This window comes from Sapajus apella, unplaced genomic scaffold (genome assembly GCF_009761245.1).
Source record: "Sapajus apella isolate SASKATOON/1434 unplaced genomic scaffold, GSC_monkey_1.0 scaffold8, whole genome shotgun sequence".
NCBI classification, from domain to species: Eukaryota; Metazoa; Chordata; class Mammalia; order Primates; family Cebidae; genus Sapajus; species Sapajus apella.
This window is the reverse complement of record NW_022436948.1, coordinates 38,490,614-38,514,540: the sequence shown is the minus strand read 5'-3', so window position 1 is coordinate 38,514,540 and position 23,927 is coordinate 38,490,614. Positions and strand designations below refer to the sequence as shown.

General features: G+C 35.0%; 1 protein-coding gene across 5 annotated transcripts in view; it reads right to left on the bottom strand.

Annotated features, from left to right (window-relative positions):
* CADM2 (cell adhesion molecule 2) overlaps window positions 1-23,927 on the bottom strand; it is a 1,064,920-nt gene that overhangs the window by 149,548 nt on the left and 891,445 nt on the right. For 3 of the 5 annotated variants that reach the window (XM_032276649.1, XM_032276647.1, XM_032276648.1), the window contains 2 exons: window positions 14,060-14,212; window positions 10,982-11,119 (listed from right to left, as the gene is read on the bottom strand). In XM_032276649.1, the coding sequence (XP_032132540.1) occupies window positions 10,982-11,119; window positions 14,060-14,212 (291 nt within the window). Of the gene's footprint in view, window positions 1-10,981; window positions 11,120-14,059; window positions 14,215-14,800; window positions 14,807-23,927 lie in introns of those variants that run through there. The other 2 variants (XM_032276651.1, XM_032276650.1) reach the window with 2 other exon arrangements.

Below are 23,927 nucleotides of genomic sequence, written 5' to 3'. Positions count from 1 at the left end.
CAGAAAATGCAAACTAATCTATTGTACCATGAAGCAGAACAATGATTTTCTGAGAATGAGGTTGAGGGTGGACAGAGAAGGTGCAAAGGAAGGTATTAGAAAGGATATGAATAAACTTTTGGGGACAATAAATACATTTCTATCTTGTTTGTGGTGATGGTTTCACTACTATAGAAATTTGCAAAACTTAATAAATTGCAAAATTTAAATAGCTATAGATTGATTTTTGTCAATTATATCTTAATAAACTTCTTTTAAAGTAAATATGAGGCCAAGTGAGGTGGCTCATGCCTATAATCGTAGCACTTTGGGAGGTCAAGGTAGGCGGGTCACAAAGTCAAGAGATCCAGACCATACTGGCCAACATGGTGAAACCAATCTCTACTAAAACTACAAAAATTTGCTAGGCGTGGTGGTAAGCGCCTGTAGTCCCAGCTACTCTCCAGGCTGAGGAGGGAGAATTGCTTGAACCCAGGACGGTTTCAGTGAGCCAAGTTCCTGCCATAGCACTCCAGCCTTGTGACAGAGCAAGACTATTTTGTCTCAAAAATATTTATTTATTTATTTATTTATTTTATAGATATCATATAAATTACATATAATATAAATTCTACATTTATATACTTGATACATAAATATATATTTTTCATATATGAAAAAGGACAGCCTCTCAACGATTTCTCATGATTGTTCTTTCCCCTCAACAACTCATACACAAACAGAATAACAATTGTTCTGCCTCCTTCCATAGAGTGACTTATGTATCTCCTAGTATTGCCTGGAAAGTCTTGAGGTAGTGCATTTAACACCATTGAGAAAACTTCAAGGTGTGTGCACACACACACAGATTCACACACCCCACATGTAAATGATATTAATTTGTCTCCTTCACTTAATATAGTGCCCAGAATAGTCTGGATAAAAATGACAAGGACACTTTCAAAGCAGTATGTGTAAATAGAGGAACATAAAAATAATAGATCTATGGTATATACTATAAGTTTAAATAATGATACTTTTAATTCATTCTTACTATACATGATGCAGGGAGTTTAAACTCGGGGCACAAATCTCTTCCTCTTTTTTTCTTTTACGTTTAATTTCAAAGAATTCACAATCTCTGGTTTATAAGTTAATACAGTATTTTACTCAATCAGATTACGGTTTTATAAAATTGATGTTAAACGAGTCCTTAGGACAAAACCAGGTTGGCAACATCAAATAAAGTAAATAAATATATAATCTACCAGTTATCAAGTCATTTCCACAAAGCTTAATCCAAAAACAAACAAACAACCAAGCAAGAAATAAATAAAAAAATAGAGTTATGTGGTTAAAGAATATTACTAAGATGTAGGTTAAAGCAACTATTGTGGTAATTCTCAGAAATAATAACATGCTAACATGCATCCTGATTACATATTACAGAATCTTCCTCTAAGAAAGGACTCATAAGATAGGTAGAATGTTGAGTCATTTTCTAAACTTAGTGCTTTAGAAACCCCCTTCTTCTCTTTCCTAAATACCTATTAATACTTTATTAGTCTCTAATCTCATGGATTCTGAAACTTTACTGGTAATAAGGAACGTCAGAGATAATTGAGAAATAATAGAATTTTTAGGCCTGACAATCAGGAATTCAAATTTATTGTCTACTTTAAAACCAGGAATCTGCTTGCAAACTACCCCCTGAGGTGATTCTAATATAAGTGGTCTAAAAGCCACTTTTTGAGAAACACGGCATTCAGAAATTCAGTCTTTTCCAGCTGCCAATTTATTATTGACTAAGTAGCTTACAGTAAAATTATGCTATATTTCACCAACTTGAAAATTAGAAGCTGCACTACCTTTGCTTGACATTAAAATGTATGCCAAGAACCTAATCACAGAAGGAAACATAGCTAATGTCAATTCAAGCTTGATGGTCAAACATTTTGAAACACGTGGTATATAAGTAAATAATACTTATAGAATAATGCCAATATCATTAGATAACTAGCAAACTTCAGACTCACTACAGAGTCCAGCTCTGGTGGATACCCTGGTATACACAGCATAATTCTTAGGGCAGGGAGCACATGTGGAGAGAAGTTCTGTTTGAAGCACACTTTACCCATAATGAGAAATAGCCATTTTAAAAGGCTTAAACATTTCTTATTACAGAATGGCAGATATTTATATTGTCAAAATCTCTGTCCTAGTTATGTCACTTCAAAAACTTACTACAAGCATACCTTTCAAATTCTGTATGATTATTTCAACCTCAAACCTTTTTCTCTTTCATTTGAGACCGGTTCTTATTATGTCACCTAGGCTAGAATGCAGTGATGCTATCATGGCTCACTACAACCTCAAACTTTCAGGTTCAAGTGATCTTCCAACCTCAGCCTCCCAAGGAGCTGAGACTAATGTGTCAGCACACCCAGCTAATTTTACAATTTTTTGTAAAGAGAGGATCACATTATTTTGTCCAGGCTGGTCTCCATGTCTTGGGCTCAATTGATCCTACTGCCTCAGCCCCACAAAGTGTTGGGATTACAAGCATGAGCCACTGTTCCCAGTCTCAACCGCAACATTTTAAAAAATGAACTTTATTAGTCCATTCTCATACTGCTAATAAAGACACTCCCCAGGCTGAGTAATTTATAAAGAAAAAGAGGTTTAATGGACTCACAGTTCCATATGGATGGGGAAGCCTCACAATCATGGCAGAAGGCAAAGAAGGAGCAAAGGCATGTCTTCCACGGCAGCAGGCAAGAGGGCATGTGCAGGGGAATTATCCTTATATAGCCATCAGATCTTGTAAGATGTATTCACTACTACGAGAACAGCATGCAAAAACTTCCCCCATGATCCATTTACCTCCCACTGGGTCCCTCCCATAACACATGAGAATTATGGGAGCTACAATTCAAGATAAGATTTGGGTGGAGACACAGCCAAATCACATCATTTCACTCCTGCCCCCTCCCAAATCTCATGCCTTCACATTCCAAAACCAATCATGCCTTTCCAACAGTCCCTCAAAAGTCTTAACTCATTTCAGCATTATCTCAAAATTCCACAGTGTAAAGTCTCATCTAAGACAAGACTGGTCCCTTTTGCCTATGAGCCTGTAAAATCAAATGCAAGTTAGTTGCTTCCTAGATAAAAAAAAAAAAAAAAAAAAAGGTGTGTATAGTTATTGGGTAAATACACCTGTTTCAAGTGGGAAAACCTGACCAAACTAAAGGAGCTATAGTCCCCGTGTAATTATACTATCCAGTGAGGCGGTCAAATCTTTTATCTCTGAAATGATCTCCTTTGACTCTATATCTCACATCTGGGTCACAGTGATGCAAGAGGTAGGGTCCCACATCCAGGTCACACTGATGCAAGAAGTGGGCTTCCATAGCCTTGGGCAGCTGCACCCCCATGGCTAAGTAGGGTAGAACCTCCCTCCCAGCTGCATACACAGCTGGCATTGACTGACTGCAGCTATTCCAGGTACAGCTGTCAGTGGGTCTACCATTCTGGATCTGGAGAACTGTGGTCCTCTTCTCATAGCTCCCCTAGGGAGTGCCCCAGTTGAGACTCTCTGTGGGTGTTATGATCCCCATTTCCCTTCCACATTGCCCTAGCAGAGGTTCTTCATGAGGGCTCTGCCCCTGCAACAAATTTCTGCTTTGACATCCAGGCATTTCCATACATCCTCTGAAATCTCAGCAGAGGTTCCAGAAGCTCAATTCTTGACTTTTGTGCACCCACCAGCCCAACACCACCTGTAAGCCATGAAGGCTTGGGGCTTGCACCCTCTGAAGTAGCAGTCTGAGCTGTAAGTTGGCCCCTTTTAGCTACATCTGGGGCTGAAGCAGCTGGGATGCAAGGCAGCATGTCCAGAGGCTGCACACAGCAGAAGTCCCTCGACCTGCCCCAGGAAACCATTTTTCCCTTCTAGGCCTCTGGGCCTGTGATGGGAAGGGCTGCCCTGGAGGTCTCTGACATGCTCTGGAGACATTTTCCTCATTGTTTTGGTGACTAACATTTGGCTCCTCGTCACTTATACGAACTTTTGCAGCCCACTTGAATTTCTCCCCAGAAATTGCAGTTTTATTTTCTACTGCATCATCAAGCTGCAAAATTTCCCACCTTTTATGCTCTTCTTTCTCTTTAATGCTTTACCACTCAAAAATTTCTTCTGCCAGGTATCCTAAATTATCTCTGTCAAGTTCGATGTTCCATAGATCTCTAGGGCAGGGACAAAAGGCCACCCATCTCTTTGCATAGCAAGGGTGATTTTTACTCCAGTTCCCAACAAGTTTCTCATCTCCATCTGAGACCACCTGAGGCTGAACTTAGTTGTCCATATCACTATCAGCATTTTGATCAAAGCCATTCAACAAGTCTCTAGAAAGTTCCAAAGTTTCCCATATCTTCCTATTTTCTGAGCTCTCCAAGTCTCTAGGCAATTCCAAACTTTTCCATGTTTTCCTATTTTCTGAGCCCTTCAAAATGCCCCTATCTCTGCCAATTCCAGAGTCACCTCCACGTTTTTTGGGTAATTTTACAGCAGTGCCTCATTAGTGTATTAGTCTGTCACACACTGCTAATAAAGACATACCTAAGATGAGTAATTTATAAAGAAAAAGAGGTTTGATGGACTCACAGTTCCACATGGCTGAGGTGGCCTCACTATCATGGAGGAAGGCAAAGGAGGAACAAAGGCATGTCTTACATGGTGGCAAGCAAGACAGCATGTACTGGGGAACTGCCCTTTATAAAACCATCAGATCTCATGAGATTCATTCACTATCACAAGAACAGCAAGGGAAAAATACACCCCCAGGATTCAATTACCTCTCATCCGGTCCCTCCCACAACATGTGGGGATTATGGGAGCTAGAATTCAAGATGAGGTTTGGGTGGGGACATAGCCAAACCATATCATGAATATATTATAATTTGTGTCTGAATTAATTTATCCTACTGTCTTTCATTTTCTTGATAAGCAAACATTCATTATCCAAGTCATTTAGGTGCCTGAATTTTATAATCTTAATCCTTACATTTACTCCATCTGTCTGGATCATTAACAAGTCACTTGAAAGTTATCTTTTCTTTCAGAACCATTTCCTTGTGAAAAATTCCATTGTCACCCATTAGTTCAGGTACTTACCAGATCATGCTTGCAATGTCTCTTAACTACTATGCTAGTCTTCAGACTTCTCCCCCAAACTCAAGCACTGGGTCTTAGGATTAGAATACTCAAGGCTAGTCTTTGTCAGATGTGTGACAATGAAAAAATATTCTATCTCTCTGGATCTCAGTTTCCTGTTATTGCTGTGTAATAAATTACTGTTAAGTTTAATGGCTTAAAGCAACACACACATTTATTAACTGATCATTTCTGTGAGTAAGGAATCAAGGTACCACTTAGCCTTGTCCTCTGCTCAATGTCACTTGGCTAAATGAAGATGTTAGCTGGGGCTATAGTTTCCATCTGAGTTAGGGTCCTCTTCAAGCTCCCTGGTTGTTAGTAAATTAATTTCCTTGACACTGTATATCTGATGTCCCCATGTTCTTACTAGCTATCACCCAGTGACTACTTTCAGCTCCTAGAGGTCATCCACAGTTCTTTGCCACATGGTACTCATAAACAATTCACAAAAGAGCTATGTGTTTTCTTCTAGGCCAGTAAGATAATGTCTCTCCGACCATGCCACTTAAAGACCTCGCCTGATTGTATCAGGCCCAACCTTGATAATCTTCCTTTGATGAATTCAAAAGGAACCCACAGTGATATCTGTAAAACCCATTTTGTTATATAAGGTCACATATTTGAGGCAATCATATCACGATTATCTCCTACAAACAATGGGAAGGATTCATACAAGGGTGTGGATAATTAAGGTTTATCATAGAATGCTGCCTAATGCATTACTGTAAAAGCTAGTTAGGTAGAAATGATCTTGAGATTTTGTAATAGTAAATCCTCAAACTGCACAAAACTAAACTTAAACATGGAATGACAAGTTTAATGTAAATGAAGCTCTCAGGGAGCTGACAGACTTAGGAAGGCAATGCACATCTTTTCTCACACTAAATTGCAGATATTCACTTTCTTGCTATGCAGAAGATTAAAGGCTGCAGTGAAATTACCTGTGGTTTTGGATGCAGCTCTGCCCAGAGGCACCAAAGGGATTTCCGAGTAAAACTCACATAGAGAGGATAAAAAACAGAGTTGGATGAAATTATGATTGTTTCATTTTACATTTTAAAGCTTATTTTTAAAAAAGTCTTGCTATTGCTTATAGAATAAATTTCAAACCCTTAATCTGGAATAAAAGCTCTTTCACGACATAACTGAACCCTGCCTCTTTGTTTACTTCTCATGCCTGTACCACACATAAAGTTTCATAGTTATTTCAATCATATGCTGTTACTCTGCATAGATATATGAAATTCCTTTCTTCAAAGTGACCTAACACCTACTTTTGTCCCAAACACATATGATGAATTCCAGTCTTTTGTGAAAGAAAACAGAATCTCAGGATCCCAAAAGCACTATGCCAAAGGCAAAGTTAAGCTTGGGAACTCAGCAATGAAAAAAAAAAAAAAGTCTTTCCTTTTTTTTTCACAAACGGATAACTATAATTTCACAAACCTATGACATAGCCTCATAATAATAGGCCATGTATCTCCCCAAATGGTCTCCCTCCAAAATTGCTCACAACGAAATTCCTTTTGGGTCCCATAATCTTTAAGAATACATGCCTTCCCTATAAACTAGTCCTAACCAGAGTTCTGTGAAATCTAACCATGATAATGCACATTATCAGCTTTTCTTCACAGGTATGAGACAAGAAAAAAACTAGAAATAATCCTTCCGCCTACCCGAGACAAATGCATTATTGACTTCTTCCTCCACTTAATCTATTTATATGATTATCTTATGTAAAATGTAGATTAACTGAGGGAGAGACAAGTGCATAATTTACTTTTCCCCTCCTGCCTCTCATATACAATGTAGATGAGCTGGGAGCTAATCAAAGTCTCACAAGAATGTAACCACTTGCTTTATTTCCTACACTTTCACCAGTCCCCTTTTTCCCTTCTCTTCTGTATTCCCTTCCTGCTTGCTCTTTCCCCTTTACATATTGAAGTCCTCAAAACCCTTTTGGAAAAGGCACAGAGCACAGATACTTCTGTGATTTGTGTTATTTTCTTGGGCGCATCCTCAACCTTGGCAAAATAAACCTCTAAATCGATTGAGACTTGCCTCAGTCACTTTTCAGTTTATACTAAGACACACTTACTCAATAAACAGATATTTACTGAGTGCCTGCATCCATCAATGAATGGTTGAGCCTTAACCTCTCCCACAAGGTAGAGCTGATATCTGCTTCTTCTGTACAAAATGTAGCCAGTTCAAATATCTGTGCCTGTAACATCTTATATTTTTATATCTCTTCCTCAACTGCGAAAGCCTGGGAGGAATATTTTTGTTTTATTTGTTTGTATTTCTAGGACTAATTCAGGAACTGGTACAACTCATCATGATTTCCTGAAAATAAGAATTAAAATGATAATACCTAAAATGTATTCAGTTATTCCTTGTACTCTGAAAACACTTCATACATATTGTTTTATACAGACATCTTGCAAAAGCACTTTGAGGCAAGCATCAATATCCTTATTCAGCAAACGAGAAAACTAAAGCTTAGAGACAGAGGCAGGACTTCTATATAGTATACTGATACTCCTCATTTTATATTCTTTATACCAACGTGATCCTGAAACGGGAACATCAATATCACTCATACATTTAGCACAATGATAAACATGCACATTTTCAGGCTCGCCCATGGGCCTCCTCCACCAGAAAATCTTGGATCAAGGCTCAATAATCTGAGATTCAGCAAGCCCTGTACTTGATGATGCCAGCTACAGCTTCAGAAAAACTGTTCTATAATCAAGTATGGATATATTCTGACCAAGAGAATGAGATAGACTAGCACTTTCAAGTGACTTTTATCCAGAAACTTAGATATAAAATTAATATGGTAGGTAGTGATAGAGAAAAGACAAAGGTTTGTACAAACGTTTCTACTTTCAGGAAAATATTCTCTATAACATTTTTGAATACCCCAAAGACATCTTAAACAGCTGCAGGTCAAGGTTCTTGGTTTCTTCATTTGCATCTCCACCAATGCACCACAGAGTACTACGAAATTGAGAGGCATTTTAAAAATTTTTTATTGAATTTAATTTAATTGGATTTGATTAGCCTGTCTTTTCCATTTGCTTTATTTTACACTAGGGAGTGTCTTTTTAAAATGTGTCAAGTGATATTATAGTAAAAACAGTTAGATGGTAATAGGAAGTCAAATTGTTATCCCTGAAAAGAAAAATAGTGCAAGAAAAGGTGGATTACTTCTTTCAATGAGAAGGGTTTGCTACAGGACTGAGGAATGAAATTTTGCTTACCATATCCAGAAACATCAACTGTAATGAATATTCACTCTGTGCAGTTGTCATTACCTAACTGTATTTACATATACACTTACAAAAATAAAATATATGACACTCCAAGCTCACCATCTGGTTAGGGAGACAAAGGATATAAACATGCTAAAGAATTATAAGATTGGATAGATAGATTGATAGAGAGATAAACAGATGATAGAAGCAAGTGTAGAGATAAATGCTCTGTAAATGGCAGTGCATTAAAAAACATAGAAAAAATGTGAGCTTCACAAGTTCTCAATACAGCACAGAACCATATTCTGATTCTGTACCTGATTCTGTCTCAATTGTTGTTCTGATCTTGATTCAGATGATTTAAAAATATGTTGTTAACAAGATCAAACTTTTCATGTTTCTTCATATGAACAAAATTCTTTCCCCTCCTGCCCAATATATGATTAAATTTGTTTTGCACTTAAAATAGAGGCCAATGTTGTCAAAAATTCACTTCCTTCATAAATGTCTGAGTATATCATGGGTTTGTCATGCAGCTACAATGTGAAAAAACAGTACACTAATATTAATGAAGTACTTAATATGTTAAAGTATATGAACTCCCTGAGGATACAAGAGAGGCAAATCCTTGGAACATAAATGAAATACTAAAAAAGTGAGAACTGACTAAGCAACTAATTAACTAATTGTGTCAGAATTTAGGAAGAAAAAACATATAGGTAATAAAGCAATTCATTGAAGGAGAGTATATAAGAAGTGCATTATAGTGTAAGCCAAGCCCTTCGCACAAAAGGGAAGATGTGATATGTAAGAGTTCGCTGCCTGGAGAATTCTTACAGGCTACAGAAAGCAGATTTTAAACTTATTCTAAAGTTTAGGGCTTTCCATTAGAAATGCCTAAGTAGAAAAGTGCCTGGATCAGATTCTTGTTTAATAAGATAACTCTGGAAGCAGTGTGGAACATCCATTAAAGAGAGATCTAACCAAGTCCAGAAACGCCTAGACTAACATATCCTAGAGGCAGAATTAGAATGAATATTACTGAGCCTTGACAGATTCAAGAATCAGGTTACATAGTAACCTGAAATTTAATTTAGCATAATAAGATGTTTAACTTGTGTCTTGGGACTTGCATTTCTCAAAATGTAATCCAATAATGTATATTTATTAGAAATACTAAGGCAAGGGTAGTGATTAGGGTAAAATTATGGATAAGGACTTTTTGGGAAAATATATGCAGAGAAAGAGAGTAACTAAAATAGGAAATGGATAAAAAAGAATTGTATGGACTGTAGCCATAAAGTCTCAGTAATATGGGCAATCTTATCTGCTAAGCCTGTATGCCCATTATGAAGAATTATTAATTAGTGTGATATAACGTATCACAATTATAGGTAAAAATAATCAGAATATCTGAGCATGTTGGCTAACACCTGCAATCCTAGCACTTTGGGAGGCTGAGGCAAGAGGGTCACTTCAGCCCAGGAGTTCAAGACGAGCCTGGGCAACATAGCATGATCTCTACAAAAAATAAAACAAGTTAGCCAAGCATGGTTGCTCACGCCTGTAGTCCCAACTACTCAGAAGGCTGAGGTGGGGAAATCACTGGAGCCTAGTGTGAGGGTACTACCACTGCAGTCCAGCCTGGGTGACAGAGCAAGACCCTATCTCTTAAAAATAAATAAATATTAAATAAAAATTTTAAAATAAGCAGAATGGTTTGCATAAACCTGTCTCATAGAAGTTAATGTAGAAAATAATACATGGTACAATGGGGAAATACATTTTAGTAATCATCATAAACAATTCTTATACTTGAATACTAAGCCATCTCCCTTATAAACTTATTCCTCTCCTAAATAATGTATGTTTGAGTGTATCTATGTGTGTGTGCACCTGTGTGTGTCAGAGAGAGTTCAAATTTTGGTGAAAGTTCAAATTGTGTGTGTGTGTGTGTGTGTGTGTGTGTCAGAGAGAGAGAGAGAGTTCAAATTTAAATTCTCTAATTTAACTAAATTCTTAAATTAGAGAATTTAAATTACGCATTTTTACTGAGACAAGTACACGTTTTGCCTTTGGTAAGAATTTACTGATGCTTAACCAGTTTTATTCTCAGAACTCTGTAATTCCAGAAACCAAGTTGAGAAATAATTCATACAGTTTCTCTGTCTTTAGCCTAAATATTTTATGTGTTCTGAAATATCTAATATGTACTAATTGCTTATTGCTGTGAAGCATGAATCTATATATGTTTCTTCACGTATTAAATTAATTATTCCCCCAACTTTTCCATAAGGCTTTTGTTTTTAAATCTATTTTACAGAAGAGGAAAATGAGGGACACAGAGATTATACTTATATATTAATATACCTTGTAAAATTACCTTACTTAAGAATGGGTTCAAATGATGCATAACCTGAAAGAGATACTGTGGTTTGAAAAATAACGTAAAATGCCTTTTCCTAACATGTTCTGCTGGTTTCAGTACATTAATTTTGATTTTCATTTTTCTATTCTTTACCTTTAATCTCTTTGTCATTTTTGAACCATCTTATATCAGCTGCAGGTTTACTACCAGATGTTTTGCAAGTCAGCTGCATCAAGTCACCCTCCATAACTGGTGATGAAAATCCACTAATTTGAGGCTTTTCAGGAACACCTGAAATTTAAGCAAATCATAACATGAGCATCAATCTTCAGGGCTGATTTGTTATTGCGTCTATTACTTTCACACATGAAACTGAACTGAATGGTTAACTTACAAGAGTTCAATCAAGATTAACAAACTACTATGTAATAAAATAAATGCTTCATATGTATGTGTGTATATACATACATAGGTATGTCTATATGCACATATGTAAATGTATATTCACATGCATACACATGTATAAGTGTACAGATATATACGTATATAGTATCAAGAAAGTATGTAAGATGCATATAGTTCAAAGCGGTTTTTTTAATTAGTTTTTTTTTTTTTTTTTTGAGACAGTCTCACTGTCCCCCAGGCTGGAGGGCAGTGGCTCGATCTTTGCTCACTGCAACTTTTGCCTCCTGAATTCAAGTGATTTTCCTGCCTCAGCATCCCAAGTAGCTGGGATTTCATGCATGTGCTACCACGCCCTACTATTTTTTTTTTTTTTTTTTGAGAGGGAGTGTTGCTTTGTCCCTAGGCTATAGTGCAGTGGCACAATGTTGGCTCACTGCAACCTCTGCCTCCCGGGTTCAAACAATTCTTCTCCTCAGCCTCCTGAATAGCTGGGATTACAGGATCATGTTACCACACCCAGCTAATTTTTGAATGTTTAGTAGAGAAGGGGTTTCCCCATGTTGACCAAGCAGATCTTGAACTCCTGACCTAGTGATCTGCCAGCCTCAGCCTCCCAAAGTGCTGGGATTACAGGCATGAGCCACAGTGCCTGGCTTAACTTTTATATTTTTTAGTGGAGACAAGGTTTCATCATGTTGGCCAGGCTGATCTCAATCTCCTCACCTCAAGTGATTCATCCGCCTTGGCCTGCCAAAGTCACCATTCCTGGCCTAAATTATAAAATTTTACCTTGAAAACAACCATTCAATATATTATACGATTTAATAATGTAGAGATTTTAAAAGGCAAATTTCATTGAAGAAAAAAGCTCACAAAACCTATTTCTTTATTCCTTACCAAATTATGATTTAACTTTAGCTTCTTTCTTTCCTAATTTCAAAGTTCTTAAAGCTTAAAAAGAATATTATCCTCTGTGTAATTTTTTCAAGAATATAAATTTTACTATAATAGATTCATCAATAATTGTATGTACACTGACTTTTCTAATTCTTCTAAAGTAGAAAATGTCTGGCTCATGCTTGTAATCCCAGCAGTTTGGGAGGCTGAGGTGGGCGGATCACCTGAGGTCAGGAGTTCGAGACCAGCCTGACCAATATGGTGAAACCCCACCTTAAAAAAAAAAAAAAAAAAAAAAGGAAAGAAAGAAAAAATAATAATAATAAATTTAAAAAAGGAAAAAAAAAAAAAGAAAATGTCTTTTGATATAGTTTATATAAGAAATGCAATTGTGGTTTTGTGAAGTATGATATGTATAATATAGTATAATTATATAGTATAATAATGCTAACCATTATTACTTTTGCTAGCATTAATCATCCAATGAATAAGCAGATAACTGTATATGAAGATAGTACACAGATGAGTTTAGAATATTATACATTTCCTAGGCAATAATATTCAGCTGTCTTGTCTATGTTTATTAAATTTTTTCTTAAATATTCAATAATAAAGGCAGACTAGAATCTTCTTATTGTACTATTTAATTCCACTTAGAAGAATAAATTGTAAGAATGTTGGAAAGCAGTATGAGAAATACAAATTAAACAAGAAGAACAACAAAGATAAATGAAAAATTAGTATACTACTCTTAACATATTTTGTCTTCACCTTCATATTACCTGCTTTCTTTTAAAAAAATCTATGCCACATCACCATTTAATAAACTGAATTCAGCAGTCATCTATTCTTTGAGTTTCAAATCGGCTCTCCACAGAACAATAAATTATCCTTAGGGAGTTGTTACCCTGAAATACGCCATTTTACTGGGTATATTTTGTATTTAATAGCAAACTTGTGAGGTTTTTTATAAAATTGTCTCAGAGTGACTTGCAAAGAAATATGTTTTATATCCTATGCACAAAACCAATACACTATCTGGATTAACTTTAATATTCCCACCCAAAAGAACAGCATGTGTTAGTCCTTTTAAATGCAACACTGTGCCTTTATCTATCTAAAGAGGAAAGCAAGCTTGGGGGGAAAAATCAATCTTTAAATTCCTCTAACTTGTTGGGTACACAGGTGTGTTGCAATGAACTGCAGCAATTTCAGCTGATTGAGGCACTGACGTCTGTGGAATCACAGCTCGGAGCTACAACCTTATTTCCTTAGAACCTGTATAAATGTATTGCTTCTTTGTGTCACTTTCACCTTTGGGAAAATGGCTCAATATTTAGAGAATAAAAGCACAAAAAAACTGCAAGCTGGAAGCTCAAGCAGCATTATGTACTTCATTTAGGAATCTAGAAAATATAAATTTAAAAGGAGAGAAGACACATGGAAATGTCAGGGTCATTTAAATATACTAAATACACAAGCAGGTCATATTTGAGAGCCACAAGTTTGCAAGAAAGGCCTTATCAGGTGACTTGCATGATCAAATAAAGGAGCACAGTATAGAACACAAGTTGAACTCATTATGCTCATTATTGGGTCATTTTGTAAAAGGATCAGAATATATACACCATACAGGTGATTTGATACAAAAAATTTACCTGAAGTCAAGAAAACCAGTGTCTATTGCTAAGAAAAAAATAGCTGTGTTCTTCTGTCATATACATCTTTGAATCTATCTTTGTCCCTTTATAAAATGCAGAAAGTGACTAAATGATTTTAACATGCCTTTGTTAAAATGTAGCAGAGAGAGGATTAAACCATATCTATTCATACGATCTTCAAAATATATTTTTGTATTGAATTACATTGCTGTAGAAATATAGATCAGTTTGGTTTTGTGATTACATGGTGTTAGTCCCTTGCACTTACCCAGAACAGTGAGATAGGCCTTGGAAGTTTTGACAGGCATTGTAAATAAAGAACAGGTGTACTGTCCTTCATCAGAGAGAGACACATCACTGACACTAATACTCAATTCATGCCAGGAAGCGCGAACCAGCTCGATCCTATTGTCCCTTAAAGCTGGAAAGAGAAAATATTGAAAATGTAAATAACAACATCAGAAACAGCATTTTTCGACTATGTATTTTCTAAAATACACAATAAAATAAGTGTTTTCTTTGGTCATACATTGAAATCTTATTTATTGGAACAGTTTAAAAGGAGGTTTAAATATTGAAATATTTTATCAGATTTTTAAAAATTTCAAAGTAGAATTAGGTGTTCCTTAATGTTTTCGGAAATAACTTTTTAATTAAATGATTACATCTAATACAATACTTGAGATTAGGTAGATAATGATGTTGATAAACCTAGCTTTCGTCTGCAAATCTTTCACGGAATTGCAGTGCCAAGAAAAGCTATCAACAAAATGGGTTCACTTCTATGGGCAGATAAATTTGGTAAACTGTGACTGCTGCAGGCCTTCCAAGACAACAACAAAAATACTGGCATATTAAAAACTCTCCGCAGTAGAGGCAGTTGAACTATTTAAACTTGAGCTGATATTGAGCAGAGAGGCACCTGTAAACTATGTGACTTTTACATTTGCTCTGATTGGTTTGTGCCTCTGATGTACTGTATGCTAATATAGTCTTTCGTCTGAATCACCTTTTCTGTCACAAGACACTCATTTTCACAGAAGATATTTTAGCATCTTGCTGAATTATGTTCCACTTGCCTCATTTGGGAAAAAAAAAGCATTAAAAAGCTTATCATTATGTGCTTCACTAAGTAGAGCTGTGAAGTCTAGAATTAAGCAAGCAGCAGCTAAAGGAGTAGTACTCTAAAAGGCAGAAACAGTGAGTAGGACTGGTTAAAGACACCAGCACCCAAGGAAAACCCCAGTAGCTTCCCAAACAACAGTAAAAGATGGTTCAGACCCAGCTTCTCCCAATCACAATCTAGAAACAGAAGGTAGTCTAGGCAGACTAATTTTTACTGCTGATCAAATGAGAGTCCATTGAAAGATACCAGGAGAGACTGGGTTACTGCAAGGGGAATGATGTAGGAGCCTTACTAACAGCAAACTTCCAGGGTGCCTGAGACTTCCCCTCTCCATCTAGAGGTAATGAGCAGATAAACAGCTCTGGTAGTGTGTGTAAGGGGTGAGGCAGTGAGGGTATACGAGGGGGGGGGATGTCTCTATACCAAGTACAGAGCCCTGGAAGTGATCCTCTTTTCTTAAGCTAGAGCAGGAGTCCCCAACCCCTTGGCCTTGGACCAGTATCAGTTTACAGCCTGTTAGAAACTGGTCACACAGTAGGAGATGAGGCATGAGCCATCCAGTATTACTGCCTGAGCTCTGCCTCCTGTCAGATCAGCAGGGGCATTTCTCATAGGAGAGAGAAATCTATTGTGAACTCTGCACACGAGGCATCTAGGTTGCATGCTCCTTATGAGAATGTAACTAATACCTGGTGATTTGAGGTCAAATACTTTTATCCATAACCATATCGCACATACACCACCCAGCATCCATGGAAAAATTGTCTTCCACAAAACCGGTTCCTGGTGCCAAAAAGGTTGAGGACTGCTGAGCTAGAGCACATTTTACCTCACCTAGACCCTATAGCCTGGCCTGGGGAATCTCCTCTGCCCTCTTAGGTGGACCAGAAGAGAGCAGTGTGGCCTCAGTTGAACTAGACAAATCAACCTATCCAAATAGCACCACAAAGTCCCTAAAAATTAAATTCTCATTAGAACCACAGCCCATAATTGAAAGCTAGGACTAGCATGTTATACCTAAGCAGGGCAATTCTTCTTAGAATAAATTTAATTAGCATCCAGAGTCTCTTAACATAATAACCAAAATATCCAGTATATAATAATAATAATAAAAACCTTACTAGTCATACCAAATACCAGGAAAATCATAACTGAATGAGGAAAAATATCCAACAAATATCTATACTGAGATAAATCAAACACTAAAATTTTTGACAAAAATTTTAAAGCAGCCATTATAAAAATACTTTAATAAGCAATTACTAATTATCTTGACACAAATGAAAACAGAAAACCTTAGCAAAAAAAATGTATTAAAAATGGACATTATAGAAATAAAAATACAATAACCAATATAAAAGCCAATTGGATTGGCTCAATAGTACAGTAAAAATGATAGAGGATAAAATCAAAGACAGATAAATATAATTCACCTAATCTGAATAGCCAAGAGAAAATAAAAGGATAAAAAGAAAAGATAGAAAAGAACAGAGCCTCAAGGACCTGTGAGACAATAGCAAAATATCTAACAGTGGTATCATTAGATTCCCAGAAGGAGAGAAGAAAAAGAATGGGAGTAAAAGAGTATTCAAAGAAATAACGGTTGAAAACATTCCAAATTTGGCTAAAGTCGAGAAGATACAGAATCAGTCAAAAAGCTGAATGAAAGCCAAGTAGGAAAAACCCAAAGAAATCTATGTCAAGATACATCAAAAGGAAATTGCTAAAAACTAGCATCACTGCCTGAGCTCCACCTTCTGTCAGATCAGTGGGGGCACTTCTCATAGAAGAGTGAACTCTACTGTGAAAACTAGACGAAACTAAACAAATAAATTTATTGAAAGGAGTCCAAGAGAATGGCTTATTAATTATAAGAGAATACAAATGACAATACATTTTCCATTTCAAAATCAGGGAGGCCAGAGGAAGTGGTGCATTTTTCAACTGCTGAAAGAAAAGAACTGTCGACTATGAATTCTTAACCAGTAAAACTATCCTTTAGGAGTCAAGGGGAAATAAATATATTCTTAGAAGAAAAAAAAAAAAAAAACAGAACATTTGCCTCTAGCAGGACTATCTTAAAGACAAATTAAAATTTCTCAAACTTAAAAGAATTATTAATAAGAGGAAATCTTGAAGCATTAAGAAGAATGAAAAAATAACGAAATATGAGAAAATACAATAGACTTCCCTTCTCCCCCTGAGATTTTTTTCAAATATATGATTATTAAAACAAACGTATGACTTTGATAATGTCCACCATATACAGAAGGAATATTCAAGACAAGAAAAAGTTGGATACACCAAAGAAACCTAGTGGAAGTAAGGTTTCCATACTTGAAGTAGCAAAATATTGCTACTGGTAGACTGTGTAAATTGTCTGTTTATTGCAATACCCAGAGCAACCACTATGAAAAGCACATAAAGAATACACTCAAAAACTCTCTATATAAAGATAGAACCCATATAAGATGTTTTGAGACGTATAACATTTGTAACAGATTAAACATTCAAAAGATGTTTGAGATAACACATTTATAGAGATAGAGAGTAGAGGGACATGGGTGTGGCTCTAAGAGGAAGAAGGGATCCTTGTGTTTCGGGAGCTGTTTTGTCTCTTGATTGTAGTGATGGGTGTATTAATCTATACATGTAATAACATTGTCTAGAACTAAACACATGCACACACATACTTACACACATGCACACAAAAATGAATACATATAAAACCGATGAAAGCCAAATAATACTATTAAACTGTCAGTGTCAATTTCCTCATTGTGATGATGTTTTGTAGATTTACAAGCTATTTCTTGGGTGAAGGGTAGACGAGAGCTCTCTGTATTATTTCTTAGAACTGCATATAAATTAAAAAAAAACTATGATTAAAAAAATTTAATGCACATTTGATGGAGTAGGGGGAACACTTAGGATATCAAAGCTTAAAATTCAATGTACAGATTTACTACACAAGAGCGTGATCCCAAATGCCATATATTTTTAAATTACCTGCACCTTTCCTATATGCTTTGTGAGAGGAGCAGATAATTATAAAATATATAACCTTTGGGAAAATTCTAAATGTTTATGATTCTAAATATCTTTAAAAAACATCCTCTCACACACTCAAATAATAAATACCTAAATGATTGTATCTCCTTTGCTGTCATTCTTTGTGAAATCTAATTGCTTAGCAAGATTTACACATGCAAATATTTTAAAAATTGATTTATATTGAAAGAGAAAAACAAAGCGGGTCTATGCTTGTGGCTGTATATGGACATAGCACATTTTTTAAAAAGTCTATTTCACACTCTGTCTCCTACATGCCATGATATATGTGCCTTGTTTAGCTGCCAGAGGAAAACAGTGGGGCACAAATTTGCTATTCCCACAATAGGAACCCTTTTCAAAACAATGATTTATTCATAGAATTATTTCTCTTATATAAATATATACATTTAAATATAATTTTATAATTTTTTCCATGTATACATATGTATAAAATATATATGTATATTATATGTACTCATGTATTTTGTTCACACATTTCTAAGGAGGTTACCAAAAGGAAAAAAATCTCAAATTCCTGCCATGATACTGTATGGATAGAACATGTTACCCACCTCCTGTGTTTAATTTCATTTCTTCTAACATGGGTTCCATGGACAAAGACAGAGCTTACATTTTTTAGTGAATCCTGACAAAGGAATTTAACTCTATTTTAGCCAGACTGTTTGTTGGAACCATACAACATCGCTAAGGTCAAACTGAATTGCTCAATGCATACGAATATAAGACTTTAATATTTAAACTATTTTCATGGAATAAAGTTAAAGATACTGATTTGAAGTCAAAAGACTTAGCTCCAAACACTTATATGAGGTCAGGTTTCTGGTGATAATAATTTCTGATTCCTTCTATCTTTGGATTATGATGAGAACTGAATGATATCATGTAGCACATAAATTGTCTTAAAATACATACACAATGACATTTTAAAATTATTTGGGGTTTGGAATCCTGATGATAAACCTGATATTTTAGTATATGAAATGTTTCAATCAATTCAACTTACCAAAACTTATAATACTTGGAGTTATTTCTATGATTATTACCAGCCTTGACTAACTAAAAACTAGGCTCTGAAAAGCATATCACATGAAGTTTTATGTAAGCTTCATTATAGGTTAATCAGATTAACTTAAGCAAGTTACTTAAATATGTCTCAATCCTCTGTGAGGTGAAGATACTATGCTACATCACAGTGAAAGTATAAAAATGTCATTTAGAATTTTAGAACTGATATATATGAATATATATTTAAAAACGGACAACACAGTCTTAAGGATCAAGAAACTGCCAGCATTACTACATGGATTATTTATTGTGTACATTTTCTTAATAGCTTATATTCTAAACAATAGAGCTGCCTAATAAGATTTTCCATGAACAGAATATTTTAAGCAAATCCTACATCCACACTGTTAATCTTTTCAAGTTCATAAATACTTATGATATCATCTACAGTTCACTTTAAAACAGCATTTCAAATACAAAAGAATAAGGAAAAACCTTTAATAGTCCAAAGAGGAATGCACTATAACTCAGTGGGTTCCCTGTGAGCAGGAACCTTGTCTCACTATTTCAGCACCCTGAGTTATAGCTATCTGCACAGTAGGCATTCAGTGAGTAGCTACTGAATTGAAACGTCGAGCTAAACTCTATGTATGATAAGAACAGAGAGAAAAAGAACTGAACTAGGAAGTCCTCTTCAATATCTCTCCACAGGATCCCCCATGGGAGAGAAGCCAAAAAAAAAAAAAAAAACCCAAAAAAAAAAAAAAAAAAAAAAAAAAAAAAAAAGAAAAAAAAGTCCCATTTAGACACTGTTGAGTATAAAAGACCTAGAAACATCATGCTACACAATTTTTTTAACTAAGTGGTAGTTCACTGAAAAATGATCTGAACTACTCAATGAGTGAACTTGGAAAATATTTTCATTTTACCTTACAGTTTCCCAAAGCACAAAAGGCCATAGTTAATCAAAGACCATTCATATCATTTAACTTTTCTATGTAGCAGGTCCCAAATATATAGTGATCCCAAATAGTGAATTGTAAAATTGTCAGTGGAAAGGAATTCAACGTTTTTAAAAAAATTTCTCTTTGAGGACATAAAATGTAAATCATTACCTGAATGTCCTTTTCACTAATAAATTAAAATCTCAAACATTTTAAAACATTAAACTAGGAATGAATAATTGAAGAATTAAAGAAATGAGCATGTGTAATAAAAGAAAAAGGGGCTATTATTCACATATCACAGAGATTAAAAATAAGCTAATGGCTTAAGTAGACCACTTTGAGGTCATGCCCTAACAGCTATTAGTTGCCTGCCACCCACAGGTGAGGTAATTTAACAGTTCAAAACTCTAAATTCTGGAGGAGTTCATCTTAGCTGTGCATAAGACTCTATTATATTACTGATGAGTAAAACTATTAAATAGATTTAATTCTGGATAAAATGATTTTTCAAATGGTTCATCAATCATAGAAATGTGTATTTTGGATTCATACCGAATAAAATAAAATTCCTGAAACAATTAAGTGGAGGATTTTAGACACATTTTATACCCATTTCTAACAAAAGATATCAGCATATTTAGTAAGTTGTATATTAATTAGTTTTAAACCAAATTAACTTAATAAGAATAGTACTGTTTAATTTATGTAGTATTATTTATTCAAGAACTTGCTAGCAAGAATTTGTGAATACTTGCATTAATAGTTTTATTTCTGTGTTATATTTATAACGGTGATCACATACTCCTTGCTGAAAACTTTAAAAAAATATCTTCTTTAAATTGGTTTCTTGTGAGTAATAATTCGTGCCACATTTTAGAATGCTTAAATCATGATTAAGAGAACATTAAAATGCAACATTTCTTACACTTTTTCTAGTTCACTCATTGGACATAAAACTTCCCCAAATTGGGATTATGATATACATTTCTGTACTTTTTTCAAGGCCTTACACGTGTTATAGTATGTATAGATACTCATTAGTAATTTATTAGATTATATTGAATACGTGGATTATCAATCTTCAGCTTATACTATTCTGTAATTGTATTAACAACATTTTAGAAAATTCCTTGCATTAAGCGAATATTTTTTACTTTGTGATTTTTATCATTATAATTCATTATATTTTATAGACAAGTACTAAAGTAAAAATCTACATCAGGATGATAGAAATCACTTCAACTATTACTTGGCTACTTAAATTCTCAATGTTAATATAATTAATGCCTTAAAAGCATAAAATTTTACTCTCATAAGACTTTAGCCAAGACAAACACTGCACACATTTAATAGTTCTTAAAATGTATTTAATTCCCAACCTGTAAGTTTCATTTCCTAACCTAAATTCCATGTCACTGATGTGACAGGATTTCAGCAACCACAGGGTGTCACCCTTCATTTTCTTTAATCTCAGTGCCTCCACCCAAGTATCCCACTTAATTCCTAGGAAGTTTAGATGTGTCAGTACAATAAGCCAAGTCCTCTTGATGGGAAGATGTACTTAAGAACTCTACCTATATGACCTTTGATTCAATATTAAATTTTATTTTGCTGTCTGTTGCTTGAGAGTAGACTACTTCCTCTTTTTTGTTTGTTTGTTTTGTTTTGTTTTGTTTTTTGCTGAGACAGAGTTTCTCTCTGTTGCCCAGGCTGGAGTGCAGTGGCACCATCTCTGCTCACTGTGACCTCCACCTCCCATGCTCAAGAATTCTCCTGCCTCAGCCTCCCTAGTAGCTGCAACTGCAGGCACCTGCCAACATGCCCAGCTAATTTTTGTATTTTCACTACAGACGGGGTTTCACCATATTGATCAGGCTGGTCTTAAACTCATGACCTTGTGATCCCCCTGCCTTGGCCTCCCAAAGTGCTGGGATTACAGGAGTGAGCCACTGCGCCCAGCCACCACTCTTATTCTTATTATCAAATGTTATTTTATTTGTTGGTAGCTCCATACAATCTTATTTAATATATTAAAATAAGTTAGTGTCATTTGTAATAGTACAAATTGCCAGGAAAAAAAGAAAATAAAGATTTGAGTTACAAACAGAATAAAGTATCCAGCAAGTGAATCCTTTTCTGTTTTATTCTTTTACAGTCATACAACATAAAACAATCTAAATCAATCTTCTGGAAAATTGGTAAAAACAACCATTGCTCTAGAGCTCCTATTTGGTATACCAAGTTTCAGCCTAAACTAAATTTTTACTGAAACCATAGTAAACGGAGTTTTAGAATAGAAATGCAAACAGAACCTAAGCAATAAATCTGAAAACTGTGTCACTATTTGAAGAAATTTTTTCAGTAGTAGAATTTCAATTTTTACACCCTAGTATTTCTATGTTTAGTATGGTAGCTTTATGAGAAACAATTATTAACAGATAGTCATCCAAATTAAATAACTACAACATTCTGATACACATTTTCAAGAGCCTTATAAACACAAAATATTTTCTCTCCATCCCCTACAAATAAAAGTTTGTGAATATTTTGTTTCCTTCTTCAAAATGCAGTATTTCCCTAGGTTTTTTCAGTTTTTGTTTTTCTTGAGATAATATATTTTAATATTTGATAGAGTTCCCAATTTGATACCACTTACTGTGGCCTGGATCCATAGAACAAGAAAATGATGTGGTATTTGAACCAAACAATATTTGAAAGCCCTTATTCTTTTTAACAACCTACAATATATTGGTCTCCTCATAGACATATGAAATTCATTTTTATATCTAACTATTAAACCACCCTATGTAGCGATGTGGTATAACTCTCATACAGCATTTATATCAAAGAGACAAGAAGATTACATGTCATGCTATTATGGAAATACATACACAAAGGTAGATTGGGAATCAAAAACATCTGCCTTCATTAGATAGAGAAGCCAGCCCTTTTATTTGTAATCTGTTTTGTAATTTTACAAGATCCCATATTCTATAAAAGCCTTCAGATGGTCTTTACAACACAGAAATGCAAAATAGCTCCAGACTACGTTATGCATAATTCTAATAATATCAAAGTTGTACCTTCTACAGCCTGAAATTTGGATTAAAATTTTCACAGTACTGTTTTCATTAAGGTAACAACATAATTATTTAGTGAAATAAACAACTTCTTAGAGTACCTAAACTGAAAATCTAACATGCTGCACAGTTAAGAAACTATTCATTTTTATATTTTCAAAACATAGGCACAACCATAAAAACATTAAAATAATATAAATTTTATTAATAATGTCTATAATTTCCTATGAAATGACTTTATTATTTTTAATTGCCAATATATGTTTGCTACTGAAAGTTTCACCAGTTGATCCCGCTTCCTTCTCTCAGTTTCTCTGCTTCTTACTAAATTTTCCCCTTCGAGGCTGGAGGAGGTGTAGGAGAATTTTTCACAAATAAAATATTATCTTTAGAAAATTATCAAATTACTGATTATGATGAATATTGTTTCTAAAATATAATCTTGCATACATCAAAAATTCAATGAGAAAGTGATAAAAGTAATAAAACTTTTAAAAATTATAATTTACTATGTAGAATTCGAAGAATGGCATCCTACTTTTAAATTTTAATTTAATTTTTTTTTAGAGTCTCACTTTGTCACCCAGGTTGGAGAGCAGTGTCACGATCTCAGCTAACTGCAACCTCTCCTCCCTGGTACGAGCCATTCTCCTGCCTCAGCCTCCCCACTAGCTGGAATTACAGGCACCCACCACCATGCCTGACTAATTTTCCTATTTTTAGTAGAGATGAGGTTTCACCACGTTGGCCAGGCTGGTCTTGAACTCCTGGCCTTAAGTGATCTGCCTGTGCCTTATAGGCTTAAACCACCATGCATGGCCGACATCCTACTTTTTAAACCATTTTCTATGATGTTGAATTTTCTTTCTTTAAATAATTTATTTTTCTTTACCAGAGTGATCT